This window comes from Contarinia nasturtii, unplaced genomic scaffold, assembly GCF_009176525.2.
Source record: "Contarinia nasturtii isolate CC-2019 unplaced genomic scaffold, AAFC_CNas_1.1 Cnas_scaffold_695, whole genome shotgun sequence".
Lineage (NCBI taxonomy): Eukaryota > Metazoa > Arthropoda > Insecta > Diptera > Cecidomyiidae > Contarinia > Contarinia nasturtii.
This window is the reverse complement of record NW_022198046.1, coordinates 9,494,770-9,507,857: the sequence shown is the minus strand read 5'-3', so window position 1 is coordinate 9,507,857 and position 13,088 is coordinate 9,494,770. Positions and strand designations below refer to the sequence as shown.

Sequence of the window (13,088 nt, the reverse complement as noted above, 5' to 3'; positions counted from 1 at the left end):
AACATGCACACGAGAGAAGATTAAACGTGCTTTACATTTGCCGCATACTGATGCATTTCATGCACCCAAATCGGAAGCAATGGCGGAAATGCCAACCATTCAACATGATTGTTTTCATGCAATTCTCTATCCGTTGCTCGATTCGTTCGAACGTAAACGTGCTTTTCGTTTGGAACAATTCACATGCATTTCGAATCACATAGGTACTCCAAGAGAGCCAAACAGATTGCAGAATTCTTTAGATGAAACCCATGTTTCGTTATGATATTTGATCGCTTTGAATTGTTAAACATTTCCGATGTGGGAATTGCACATTTGGTCAATGTTTGAATTGTTCAATGAAAGAAATAAAGAATGGAACGGTTATTCCTTTTATCGCTTCGAACATATTCCAATGTCTTCTTCCATTTGTGTTGTTGTCTGTGAAAGACGTATTTCGAAATAAAATTCGCTTTTGTTCTTAATATCATTTTTATTTGCAAGATCAAACACCGATTTTTTTTCTTTCTTCGTCATTTCATTCATACTACGTTAAATCTTTACTAAAAATCATTGGTGTGAAGCAGTTTCATTTATTTGAGACCAAAAGGGTCGATGCTGCAAAACGAAAAACATGCGGATAGCGAATCGCATCATTTAAAGTTGTTTGTAAACCCCAGACACTTCTTTCAATATACACACACACACAAATCTTTGATGGGAAAAAATGCTCTGAATATAAAGCGTCACGTAAAACCCAAAGCACCGTTCATTCGCTTGTTTCCACATTTGTAGCACGCGAAAACCACATTTGTTGAAAACAGAATTTCAAACGTTGAAAGCTATGATGAAGTTTAAATTCATGCGTGCGTGTTTACTGTTTTCACAAACGTACTAAAAACACAGAAAACTGGAAAGAGTGAACGGGAACCAAAGACGGCGATGGTCGTGTACTTGCCTTACATTTTCTTGATGTTTTATTCGAGCACATTAATTCAGATTATTGTTCATAAAAAGAGTCCAACTATGGTTTGGAAAAATTCCGACCGAAGAAAAACCGTTTTCACTCAACAATCGGATTTGTGTCACTTGAGACAACCGTTGAATGAACGCAAGTAGAGAGAAGCAACAACAACAAGAAAAAAAATAAATCGCTTTATATGTTTCAACTGTGCAATCGAGAGAATGTAATGCGACACATTGGGCAAATGTCTTCATGAAGTGACAGATTTTGAGCAATTTGAAAAATTCGTTAGACAGGAACGAAAATGTTATATCCAAATTGATGGCAAAACGACAGTCGGGTACCTTTTATAATATAAGATACGCTTCTGCATATCCATTACGGATTGGAAAGTCGAATAACAAAAAAAAAAATGATTGGCATTATGTTTACAGAAATGTTTTACGTTTGACTGCATTTTAATTTCATAGCATTCAGCATGAAAGACAAAAAATCTCGCGTGTCATGTTAGATAAGTGTGACGATTGATGTTGAAAATCAACGTAAAATACATCTCCCAAAACCGAATAATTTTCAGAAAGATCGCTATTTTTTATGATTAATCAAGCGTGAAGAAGGTGTTTCAGCTGACTAAGCCAACTTCCCGATAGAAACTGGAAAGAGTCGAGAAAAATTGTTTATTTTCCCTTCTATTTTCTTGTTTACGTTTTCGGGATTAGTGTAAATTCATGCTTTAATTACAGCATATTTTCCAAGTTTGGAATCAAAAAGAGAAGCAATCAGAAGTAATGAAGATGGGAAGAGCACTTGAGCAAAGCCAGAATGTTTTTCCTCAAAGCAATGCATAGTATCTCTTCTTTGTAAAAAGCTTTTGCACATGAATTAATAATAACGAAGGAAATGAAGTGCTCTTTCACTTTGAACTACTGCAATATTTCAAGCTCATGTGCGCCAGTGTGGCCCGGTCACTGGATGGTTGTTGCTTGCTTACTGTGCAAAAACATCGTGTTTACTCGCTGGTATAAATGTTCAGCAACATGCTATTACTAATTTATGTAAATAATAATCAGAAGTTGTGCCCGAAGCAGGCACACGAAAAAAAAAACACACGTACAAAACGTATCTGCGCGAACGGTAACAAACGGTGAGGAAGAGAAGAAAAAAACCCAACGCGATAATAATATTCCGTTAGTTAGTGTGTTGCGTTTGTACGACGATGTTAAATATGAAGACAAAAGCGAAAAAGAGTAAATTAATTTCCATTTTGATACTGTTTTGATGTGAATTTTACGACGCGACAATTACATTAGCATTGCCCAAAGGGTGCTAAAATTATGACCAAACTAGTTAATGAATTTATTGGTCACTTTTCATTTTCAAATGTTCAGCTCCGCTATAAATATTATTTTCAACTCTTCAGCCATAGCACGTGTTTGTTATAATAACAAAAATCCAACCGATTTGATATTGTCTAGGTCATTCGATGCGATGACTTTGAATTTCATTATTTCCGACTATTTCAAATAAACCAAAACAAAAAACTAAATAAGAAAAAAATCAAAACACAACATCACATTGAGTTAGCACACGGTCATACAACATAATTTAATTCATTGCCGCTGTGAATATGTATTGAAAGAGAAAAAATGTCACACGAACTTTTACCATTAACATAGTCTAATTTATGAAATACGCAATCAACAAGAACAACAATATGAAATAGCTCTGAAGATTAATGGCTTATTCAAGCCATTGCTGTGTGAAAATGAGGCACACAATAATAAATCAGCCACAAATCACAATACCACACTGCCCCCCAAGCAATGGTATAAAAAAAGACGGAAAAAAACTAACACAAAGATTTGTATTGTGTGCTCATTGAAATTCGGTGGAAGAAAGAACGAAAGAAATAGGAGAAGCGAGCAAAAAGCAAGAAATTGAGTAAAACAAGTTGCGTAAAAAATGTTTTAATGAAAAATGTTGAGTAAAAATTTCCACAAAAAAAAAACGGAAGCACAATTCTTAAAAAAGACAAAGGAGTTGAAAGAATTTGTATTGTTGTTTAAAATGATGTGTGTGTGCTTGAGAGAAACATTGGAGTTAACAGAATATGCGAGTGCAGTAAAGTTGATGAGTTTTAAATAATGTTGAAATTCCAATGGAACGAGCTTGTTATTGTCTGAATTCAAATAGTTTTGCCCATCGAACATTCCATCGTCAACAATTAAAAGCTGAACCAACCATTTTCTTTAACCATTATTAAAATTGTTCCATCAAATTGTGAGGAAAAATCTACCCAAAGATCACACAAAGGATCGAGTACTATCTGTCAAAATATTTCCCCCTATGCCAAGCGAAATTAATTCGATATACGGCGCTGATGTAAATGTCACTCTGTCATTTCACAATAATACTTTTTTGGCTTGACAATATATAAGCTCTTCATTTAAAATGCATACACATTCATAATTATTGAATCGTTGAAAAAAAAACATGTCATAAAATATTTTTCTAACATTTTTCATTAAAAAATTTATTAAATTTTTTTTTTATAAAAAAATTAATTTGTTTATAAATTACAATAATTTCAACAAAAAATGTTTCATCGATTAAATAAGAATCCAATGTAAATAGTAATGACAATGCGACACCTACCGTAAAAATGCAAAAAGAAATTTAGTTGGTCTCCATTGTAGCATTTTTGTCCACCATGACAGCATCTTCGTTTTACTTGACCAATCACAGAGAAGCAAAACGAAGATGCTGTTATGGCGGACCAAAATGTTACAATTCCAAATAAGTTTCCTTTTCTATTTTAACGGTAGGTGTCGCATTGGTATTACTTTTTACATTAGATTCTTGTTCAATCTATGAAAAAAATTGAAATTATTGTTATTTTTAAACAAATAAATTTAAAATATAGAGAATTTTTATGATAAACGTAAAAAGAATATTTTATGATATGTTTCTTTTTTTTACTCGACCGTTCAAAAATTATGCATGTTGAATGAAGAGCTTATATATTGTCAAGCCAAAAAATGTATCATTGTGGAATGACATAGAGTGACATTTAAATCAGCGCCGTATATCGGATTTATTTCGCTTAGCAAAGGGGGAAACGTCGTACTCGCTCCTTTCCAAAAGAATGTTGAAAGTACAGCAAATATATTGTCGTTTAAAAGAGAACAGCGTGAATGCTAGGGATGAATGCATGGGATTGTCGTTGCTGCTGTTGTTGATATATTAAATGCATTGTTTTGAACTTACAATGGTTGTAGTTTATCAATTTTCATTGTTCCATTCGGGGGAAAAATGCGCTTCATTATATTCCGGCCATCTATATGTTAATAAAATGTTTTGGAATATATACTTTGATTTGGGTCAACCACAATAAATAGTTTAGAAACAACTAGTTGACATGCGATTGTCATATAGTTGTGGACAATACAACCGTTTACCAAACCAAAATAAAGTTTCTGGGCTTCAACTTTTTGATAACTTAATAAAAGAACTGTGGAATTTTCATGAATGACGGCGAATATTTGGCATTTTTTCTAGCTCTCCGTGGCTATTTGTCGGCAATTTGAACCGTTTATTGTTTATATCCCATTTTTCAGTGAAATTTATTGACTTCTCTGGGTTGTTCAATAATTTAGCCAGCCCCAGACATCAAATTGAATGAAAATTAATCATAAACATTCAACCGAGATTTCATGTTTCGATAAATTCAACCATTTTTGTGAAAATTAATGAACATTGCTGAACTACTTTAGTTAACTGCAACGAAAAAAAAATCCAATTACACGACGATCAAATAAAAGAGTTCCGCAGTAGCGTACTATAAAAGATAAATGAACATAAAAATAAAACTTTTTAAATAAGTTCATTATTCGATACAACCTCGCTACGTTCGCTTTTGTCAGCAAAACTTGTTATTTTTCAAGCAATGAGTGATATTTCTAGTCAAACACGCTTTTTTACCCAAAGTGCAAAAAAAAAATCATGAACGCAAAAATTTCCAATCTAGAATAATAACAAGTAGAAGCTCGAATAAAGTTTTAACTTAAATATTAATTGATTGTAAAAAAAAGCTGTGCACGTCGCATATCAAGTAAATACATACAAACATATCCATAAAAATAAGTTTTTCTTTATATAGCTTTATCTATAGTTTTTAACTATACACTTTTCAGAAGATGAAAAGCAGTTCGATTAATTTTGTATAGAGTTTTCAATGATTTTTTGCTCGTTATCGTATTAATCACCATGAAATGTGATACGCGGAAGTGAAAAAGTTAATAGAAAGCTATTTTTAACTATATTATGTTACTTTTGCAAAATAAATCCTCCTTCATTCAATTTTGTGTGTTATGAATGCTGTAGAAATTTTTGAAGCGATATTATTGGAAGAAATTTTTTTTGTCGTCCGTGACAACATTATAACCGCATTTAATTTGCGTAACGATTATTATGCCGTTGTGATTGCTGTTGTTTTTCCGTTAATGGGTCAATCGACCATTTTGACCAATACAAAAAAAGGTCAACATGGGGTATTAGCAAACTCAGTCACAACAAGCGTACATAGTACTAATTCCGACGTAAACTTACAATGTTTATATGGTCTGAATAAATATTTATATAAATCAGAATAGGAAAGCTACTGCAAGGCACGTTCTTCACGCTTTAAGTAAGACAAATAAACAAATTCATCATTGAATTTAGTTGGAGTTGTTCGTAAGTGAGTTGTTGGTGGTCACGCGAGCCTCAGTCATTTGTCTAATCTTGCCTCGAAATTATTCGAATCAAGTGATCGCATTACATTGAAAACGATTTTTTTTCTTCTAAAAAATCACAGATAACCAACATTTACTTTCTAATTGCTCAACGTCCGTAAATAGCAATGACAGTGGATCATTTCAAAGCAGATAAGATTTCACAAGCGTACGAATGTACAACATCTGTCGATTATTGGGGCTTGGCCGCATTTCGAATAACAAATGACTGCCGATTTCACAATTTTATTATTTTCGCTATTTATCTCGACGTCAAAGTGCCAAAATACACACAATGGACCCCTTTTTTCAAAATATAAGAAACAACAACACGAGACACAGATGGAAGAATAATAATCAATATTTGAATTTAAACGTTTACTGCCTTATCGTAAATACACGATGCGGAAAGACGAAATTGAAATAAAGGCAAAGTGCAAAGATACGAATTTCAACAATATGTACACAATGTCCCTTTGGAATATTTTTTTTTTCTCACACACACAAAGAAGAAGAAGAAAAACAAACACTTTGAGCCATATTTTTTATCAGCGGTTGACATTGATGCCTTTGAAATCGAACTTATGTTTTGAAGAATGAGTATTCTTGGGACAAATGATGTCTTTTTTGAGGCACACAAAAATGCAAACGTCTCACGAGAATTCCAATCGACTGTTTTGTACGACAATCATTCAAAATTATTTTACACAACTTGATGGCTTAGACCTTTTTTCTCTTTTTGAATTTTATCTTGAATCAAGTTTTAACCTATATGTGTAACTGAACAAAACTTCATCAATATATTAAATATTCCCCATCAAATTCCATAATTTTAATAGTAAATGTTTACTTGTGCAACAAAAGTTGTGTTCATAGTAATTCATGACTGGTATGTGTTGCATAACAATGGATTAAATTACATACCAAAAACTGTTTCACCACTCAATCTGAGTTTGCTGCGAAATGGAAAATTCACAAAAAAAAACAAATTAGGGCCATAAATTTTAAAATAAATGCAAGGAAATTTCCATGGCTAAGTTACCATCGACAGAAATATAAAAAATAACGAAAATAAAAAAGTGCAAAAAGTGAAAAGTAACATCGAAATTGTAATGAAGTCAGTTGAAGTTGCTTCAATAAGTTTCTAATAATAACCGGATATCATTTTCCTTTTCCAATTAAATTATACAACTGCATCATTTGGAAAATGAAAGCCATCCAAATTAATTATGACAAGCGATCATGAAAAAGTTTGTTTTCCAAAGTCACAATTTCGTTTCACTGAGATGGCAAAGTTTTTCGTTGTTGCGTTTTAATTTTGAGTTCAAATTGTAATATGAAAACGATTCATAAGCCGAAAGAATCAAAATAAAATTGAATGTTTTGTTTAAAACCACCAATTTGGAAGCGAAACAGTCGTAATGTTTAATAAATAAAACAATAGCTCACCAGTCAGTGTATATATACCAAAGATTGTTTCCGCATCTGTTAAAATCTGTGACGCAACATGGAAGATGAAATGCAAACAATACTTATCTCACAACACGAATATATTTGAAAAGATTTTACCGCCATCAGAGCATTTACATCAACGTCTCAAAAAACTTTTTGTGCCGTTGATTTTATTCACCAAGTACAAGTATTTTGAATAAAGTGCAAGTGGTTTGGAACAATATGATGCAATTCTGTATCATTCTAAATCTTTCTACCTTCCTCTTCCTCTTTCTTTTCTTTTCTTTCTTTTACACACATACACATTTAAAAAATCGAAAGAAAAGACTTTTGGCGACACAATGTATTCCACGCGGAGTTTTCATTTCCCATAGATTTCAATAAAGTTTTGCTTCTCAAAAAAAAAACAAAAACAAAAAACAGACACAATGAGACTAAACCAGAGCTGCGTATCAAGGAACTGATGTTTAATTTCGAATTGTTGCCAACAGCCGATGCAATACACAACCGCAAGACATGTGTCTCGTTCAAATTCTTCCTCGGCTGTATCTTCGGAAATTTCTTCATTTTGACTGGTTTCTTTTTTGGTAAGGGTAAATTATTTATCCTGTCGTCGTTTCCATTTCCGCCAACGTCAACAGTTGAAATACAGTAACTGGAGAAAAGAAATCAAGAGAAACTGTTCGCCAAATACAATTAAACTTTTATCATACGGAAAATAGAACAGACAACTCGACTGCGGTAAGAATTTCGCTGCACAAGTTGATATGTCTACTTCGAATGCAAAAAAAAACTCGAAAGCCGGGAAAAAACAAAAACGACTCAAGAGTTGCCGGTGTAAAGAACGATTACAAATGCAGGAGAAAAAAGTGATTAATCAATTCCGAAGTTAAATTAAAACGCACGGAACTTTGACCAAAATCATCTGATTTAAGCATATGAAGCAAAGGAGTTGAAAAAAAATGGAATGCAATTGTATCTTTTTGCTAGAGTAATTTTCTTGGCACCGAAAGAAGTTCTCCGAATAAATCTGGTTGCTGTTACTCTGATGCTTCCGGGCCAAAGTAGTTTTTGTAATAGATTTTGTGGTTTTGGATAAGATTCGGAGCGTTAATCGATTTTTTTTCTTTTTTAAATTCTTCCCAAGCAAGCTAAGATAAAAGCTGCATTTTGCAAGTGGTGAACATAATTAAAGCGCCACTTTCAAAGCGCTTGCAAACTTGATTTTACTAATGACAATGAGTTCAGCATGTAAATAGCCGCAAGATGCAACTTTGCTCTATCTTTTCTAACTTGTCTCATTAAGGATTGAAATGCTTCGAGTGATATTCATGATGCAACTTTTTCAAGCGAGAAACACTGAATTTGCCAACAGTTTGTAATATATCCGGAATGAATTAAGATTGATGTAATACTCCCGATCTCAAAATGCCAAATGAACACTTGAATCTTTGTCAATTGAAATTTACTCATTCAGTCATTTATTGTTCACTACTTAAGATGTCATTTTAAGATTGTTTTTCAATTATCGACGATATCGTGAGATCTAATGAAAAAGTGGACGCTTCAACATCTTAACCAATCACAGTGTGCCATAAACAGAGTAATTTTCAATTAAAGAACCAACACATACAGCACTTTCCATTAGTAAAGATGCTTCGTTTAACCGCTTTATTGTATAATTGATTGAATTGCATACACTGGATTCGATTTAATTTAACGAATTTTATGGTCAATTAGAAGCTATCTCGTTAATTCGATAGATTTAGTTTATTGAATACAAATCGATTGCACACATCTAACATAAATCAAATTGGCCAATGCTTAAACTACCTGTTTATCTGTGAATTGATTGGCTGACATTTTAATTCAAATGAATATTGAACGATAAACAAATTGAGGATTTGACATAAACAAATTGGTTTATTGAAAAAATGATTTATGATTGACTCGATGGACCTTTATTTATGGAATTTTCATTTAACATTGATTATCAGAAACACTGGAAAACGATTTCGTTGCCTGAATTCAATTTTTTATTTGAGGATAAAAATATCTGTTTCATTTTGCATCGTTCGAATTATCTTGTCTACTTCTTTGATGAAGTTCTCTTTGATCTTGAAAAGAAATGTCGACTTTTTCTTTCAGGTTCAACTGGTAACAGAAATTTCACCTTTCCAGCTGAATCTACGATTTCTCTCTACGTACAAAGACATTTTTTATTTTAACTAATGTTAAACTTGCAATAATCTCCAATTTTACCTTGCCTGTATTCTCTCCGGGATACACAATTATAAATTGCTGTTTTTCTTCTGACGGCGTATTTCGTATGGAAGTTATTTCTCCATTGCTTTGTATGAATGATTTTTTTCCTGTATCATCATCTGAATTCCTGAGAGAATGTTTATAGTCTTTGGTATTTTAATGAATATTTCCGAATTAAAAACGGAATGTGATTGTACAAAAAAATTCGAACGAAAAAAAAAACCAATTCGAATAAAAATTGGATGAACTTATGTTCAGTATTAATCATTTTCGTAAAGAACTTTTTAAATAATATAACAAAACCTGGTGGACGACAGTGTTTCAAAACTTTTCAAGCTTTCTTTAGAACTATCTTGACTGCAACTGTATGGAATCATGTTGGAAAATGAAAAATAAAAAAATGTTTCTTTTAAAAAAGCCAAATGTTTTTTTCTAAAAAAAAAAAATTCGAATAGACCTGCAACCACTAGAGTAATTACACCATGACGTTGTAAGCAACAGCATGATCGTAATCCATTTTAAGGAACACATACTTCTCAAATTTTTGACAGCAATTTTATTGAATACTGTTGTAGAGCTTAAATGTGACTAAATGAAATTTTCCTTATGCAACAAGTATAGTAGACTAAAAAAAAATTATATTCATATCGGAAGATTACTTCAATATGAAAAATGACGCAAAATAATTTAAAAATGCAAAATATGTAAATACTAAATATCAGACATTATAATGAGATATTTTCAGTCAGATGAATCAGCACTTTTATTGTTTTCACTCCATTTCAGCTCCTGACGATATCTCATTATAATGTCTGCTAAATATATTTTATTTTGAAAACAGACCGCTATCTTCAAATTCGACTTCTAATACAGACTTATTAGGACAAGATAAATGAAAGAATAAATGTCGACACGTTTTCCTTTGAAGATGTTTTTATTTGCTTTTAATTTTATTCTGAAAAATATCTTCTTTTTTTTTCAATTGAGATACATTTTACTATCCTGCTTTATTTTTCACATAGCAATTTTTAAGGTATTGTTGTTTTTGCACCTTTTGAGCTGGAATGCAATGGTGTAGACTCTTTTTCAGGTCCGTCTGGTATGAGAAATGACACTGTTTTCTTTCCATTGGCCTTCCGAGCATCTTGTTCCTTAATTGATTTTCGATCAGGTTTTTTTATCATTTTAATATTTTATCGAATTCTCTATAAGTTCATCTAACCTCGACATCAATTTTACCAGGATAAACGATTTTAAATTTTTGCTCTGCTTCTGGGGTTGATGAGGTTATTTTGTTATGATTTTGTGAACTCTTTACTTCTCCAGAATCGGAAGAATCTCTTTCAGATCTAGAGAAAATTTGATTTTTTATCACTCTTTTTATTAGGAAATATCAATTTATTATTTGAGAAACCTTTTAGTAAAACGATTCAAACCACTCATACGTGCGTTCCGTTTCAAATTAGGTTTTTCAGAATGAGGCCTTTATAAATAAATTAACGAAAAACAAAATAAATTTCCAAAATTTAATAGGATGAAGTGAAGCTAACATTTCACATCCAAAGCAATAATTATTCCAAAATATCGTAAAAATAAAAACGAACAAAATTTTTTTTAGGCCACACATAATTGGCTACTTTTTCAATTAAGGTTTTCTATATTGTGCACGTGAAAGCTCCTCGATTGACTAAAATATATTTCATTTGTGTCATAAAATGAAATATAGAAAAACAAAAACTCTTTACTCATACCAAAATCTTTTGGTTATTTATTCCATAAATAGTAACTGAAACAGATATACACTAAAATTCGATCACTTTTTACGTCATACATTTTGCTAAAAATACAAGCTACATTCAAATTTGTCATAACAGATCTTTATTATAATTATTGAAAAATGTCGATCGTCATGAAAACAAAATGTAAATATATGATGTGCTGAATAATAATTGAGACTTTGTGACAATAGAATTGAATTTTTATCAAATTTATCATGTCTCTTACGTCAATGCTAGAACAGAAAAACTCATTTTTATTTCAGTGGATAAATATTTGTAGCTATTTTCTTTTCAGCAAATTCTGAATAGCTTTAATTTTGTTGTCTAAATCTTCAATTCGACTGTTGTAATTCATATAAGTTTGTTGTTGTGCTGAGTGTGCTTGACGTGGATGAAACGTTTGACATGATTGATCAATATTGCCACCCATGCATTGTGGAAGTGGCTTTCGCATGTAGTCTCTTACTTCTGATAACAAAGCCTCATATCTAGGATTCGCAGATATTAAAGATCTATAACGTCTCTCAAATTCATCCAATTGCTTTCTTTCTGGATTTATTTCACCTTCTTCAGGTGGAAACTCTACGTAATATTCTGGTTTCTTATCTTCAGTTGTTCTAAAAAAACATTTTACTGTTAGTAAAATCATTTTCATAAAGTTATCACAATAGGATAAAGATATTTCCAACAATAATGTGATTAAATAAAAAAATTGGTAGCTCTACTTGTTCGTTGAATTTTTGGCCGGAATTTTATTCAAAATTGACTTCATATTTTCTAAAATCCTACTAAAGTCCTGCCTTTATGAAAAGAGAATAAAATTTTTCACAACATTTCTTGAAGAATCAAATAACAAGATAACGGAGTTTTTTTTAAATATCAATCAATTAAATCAACCTGCAACTACTGCAATTATTACTCCAAAAGGTTATAAGAAGTAAAATAAACACAATTTTCTCCACAGTAAACATTGTACGTGAGTTGAAATAATGACCAAGAGTTGTATATATTGAAACGAATGGTTATTGATTGACTAAAATGAAATAGCTTCTACGTGCCTAATAGAACGATAGATAATGTTGGTTAGTTATTCTCGAATACAAATTTTTTGCATCGATAATTCGATAATATTATAAATGCACAAATTTTTATTTCATTTTGCACCATGTTAATATGTATATAAATTATTAGTTAGTTAATTCATGTGCTGTTTGAGAAATTGTCTTTGTATACGCAACAATTTGATGGAACAATAATTGGATCATTTAATGAATCGTCTTTTATGAGTCTCTATTTGTCCAATGCCATTGAGAACACGTTCCATAACTTGGAAGTAATAATCTATTTCTTCATTTTTGATCTTTTCTGGATTTTTTGCTATTTCTTTTAATCCAGCCAACAAAGCTTCAAGTCCTGGATTGCCAGATATCAATGAATTGTAAAGAATTTCCATTTCATTCAATTTGATAATTCCACTCCTTTTTGGTGGTGGGTTTTGTATATATTCTGCCATTTCAGATAAAAAAGCTTCCGTTAAATGTTTCATACTAGTATTAACTGGCAATAATAATTGTAATCCTTTCTTTGTAGTAAAAATGTCAATCGCTTCACTAGTGATTCCCTTCTAAACAAAATCGTTTATTATTATTATTTTTATCATTTAAATAATCAATAATGTGATACAAACTACCTTCGGATCACGTCGAATGATTCTAACATTTTGTTTTCCATTCGAATGATCAGCGCAAATACAATACTGACTGCACAAATTTGTAAGCAGTAGAGCAAATACGATATTTTTTACAGCAGACATCTCGCTTGTTTTAAAGCTTTTACATTGAATGGTTTCCAAGAGACTAAATTAATTTTTGACGCACA

The 13,088-nt window shown here is 31.6% G+C and overlaps 4 protein-coding genes across 12 annotated transcripts in view; 1 reads left to right on the top strand and 3 right to left on the bottom strand.

Annotated features, from left to right (window-relative positions):
* LOC116341252 (tyrosine-protein phosphatase Lar) overlaps window positions 1-13,088 on the top strand; it is a 380,836-nt gene that overhangs the window by 60,544 nt on the left and 307,204 nt on the right. The window lies entirely within an intron of this gene.
* LOC116341260 lies at window positions 9,106-10,010 on the bottom strand. Its single transcript, XM_031768218.1, has 4 exons — window positions 9,890-10,010; window positions 9,736-9,795; window positions 9,430-9,559; window positions 9,106-9,367 (listed from the first exon to the last, which is right to left on the bottom strand). Exons 1-4 carry the CDS (start codon window positions 9,961-9,963, stop codon window positions 9,257-9,259), a joined length of 375 nt encoding a protein of 124 aa, XP_031624078.1. The 5' UTR covers window positions 9,964-10,010; the 3' UTR covers window positions 9,106-9,256.
* LOC116340626 lies at window positions 10,461-11,105 on the bottom strand. The gene is made up of 4 exons (XM_031767215.1): window positions 10,983-11,105; window positions 10,847-10,915; window positions 10,655-10,781; window positions 10,461-10,583 (listed from the first exon to the last, which is right to left on the bottom strand). Exons 1-4 carry the CDS (start codon window positions 11,057-11,059, stop codon window positions 10,461-10,463), a joined length of 396 nt encoding a protein of 131 aa, XP_031623075.1. The 5' UTR covers window positions 11,060-11,105.
* On the bottom strand, window positions 11,288-13,047 carry LOC116341259. 2 transcript variants are annotated; one of them, XM_031768215.1, is made up of 4 exons: window positions 12,901-13,047; window positions 12,108-12,834; window positions 11,936-12,010; window positions 11,288-11,827 (listed from the first exon to the last, which is right to left on the bottom strand). In XM_031768215.1, exons 2-4 carry the CDS (start codon window positions 12,179-12,181, stop codon window positions 11,491-11,493), a joined length of 486 nt encoding a protein of 161 aa, XP_031624075.1. In that variant the 5' UTR covers window positions 12,182-12,834; window positions 12,901-13,047; the 3' UTR covers window positions 11,288-11,490. The 2 variants fall into 2 exon arrangements, with proteins under 2 accessions (XP_031624075.1, XP_031624076.1); XM_031768216.1 differs by having other exon boundaries at window positions 12,108-12,831.

Excerpts from the sequence above, each read along its gene's own strand:
- LOC116340626 (XM_031767215.1), bottom strand. The coding sequence starts at position 11,059 with ATGTGTGGCCTAAAAAAAATTTTGTTCGTTTTTATTTTTACGATATTT. Across the intron at positions 10,916-10,982 it reads TATTGCTTTGGATGTGAAAT|GCCTCATTCTGAAAAACCTA; the intron begins GTTAGCTTCACT and ends TTATTTATAAAG. Across the intron at positions 10,782-10,846 it reads TTGAATCGTTTTACTAAAAG|ATCTGAAAGAGATTCTTCCG; the intron begins GTTTCTCAAATA and ends AATTTTCTCTAG.
- LOC116341259 (XM_031768215.1), bottom strand. The coding sequence starts at position 12,181 with ATGTTTACTGTGGAGAAAATTGTGTTTATTTTACTTCTTATAACCTTT. Across the intron at positions 12,011-12,107 it reads AATAATTGCAGTAGTTGCAG|GCAGGACTTTAGTAGGATTT; the intron begins GTTGATTTAATT and ends CTTTTCATAAAG. Across the intron at positions 11,828-11,935 it reads GCCAAAAATTCAACGAACAA|AACAACTGAAGATAAGAAAC; the intron begins GTAGAGCTACCA and ends ATGTTTTTTTAG.
- LOC116341260 (XM_031768218.1), bottom strand. The coding sequence starts at position 9,963 with ATGTGTTCCTTAAAATGGATTACGATCATGCTGTTGCTTACAACGTCA. Across the intron at positions 9,560-9,735 it reads GAAACACTGTCGTCCACCAG|GAATTCAGATGATGATACAG; the intron begins GTTTTGTTATAT and ends ACATTCTCTCAG. Across the intron at positions 9,368-9,429 it reads CCGGAGAGAATACAGGCAAG|AGAGAAATCGTAGATTCAGC; the intron begins GTAAAATTGGAG and ends CTTTGTACGTAG.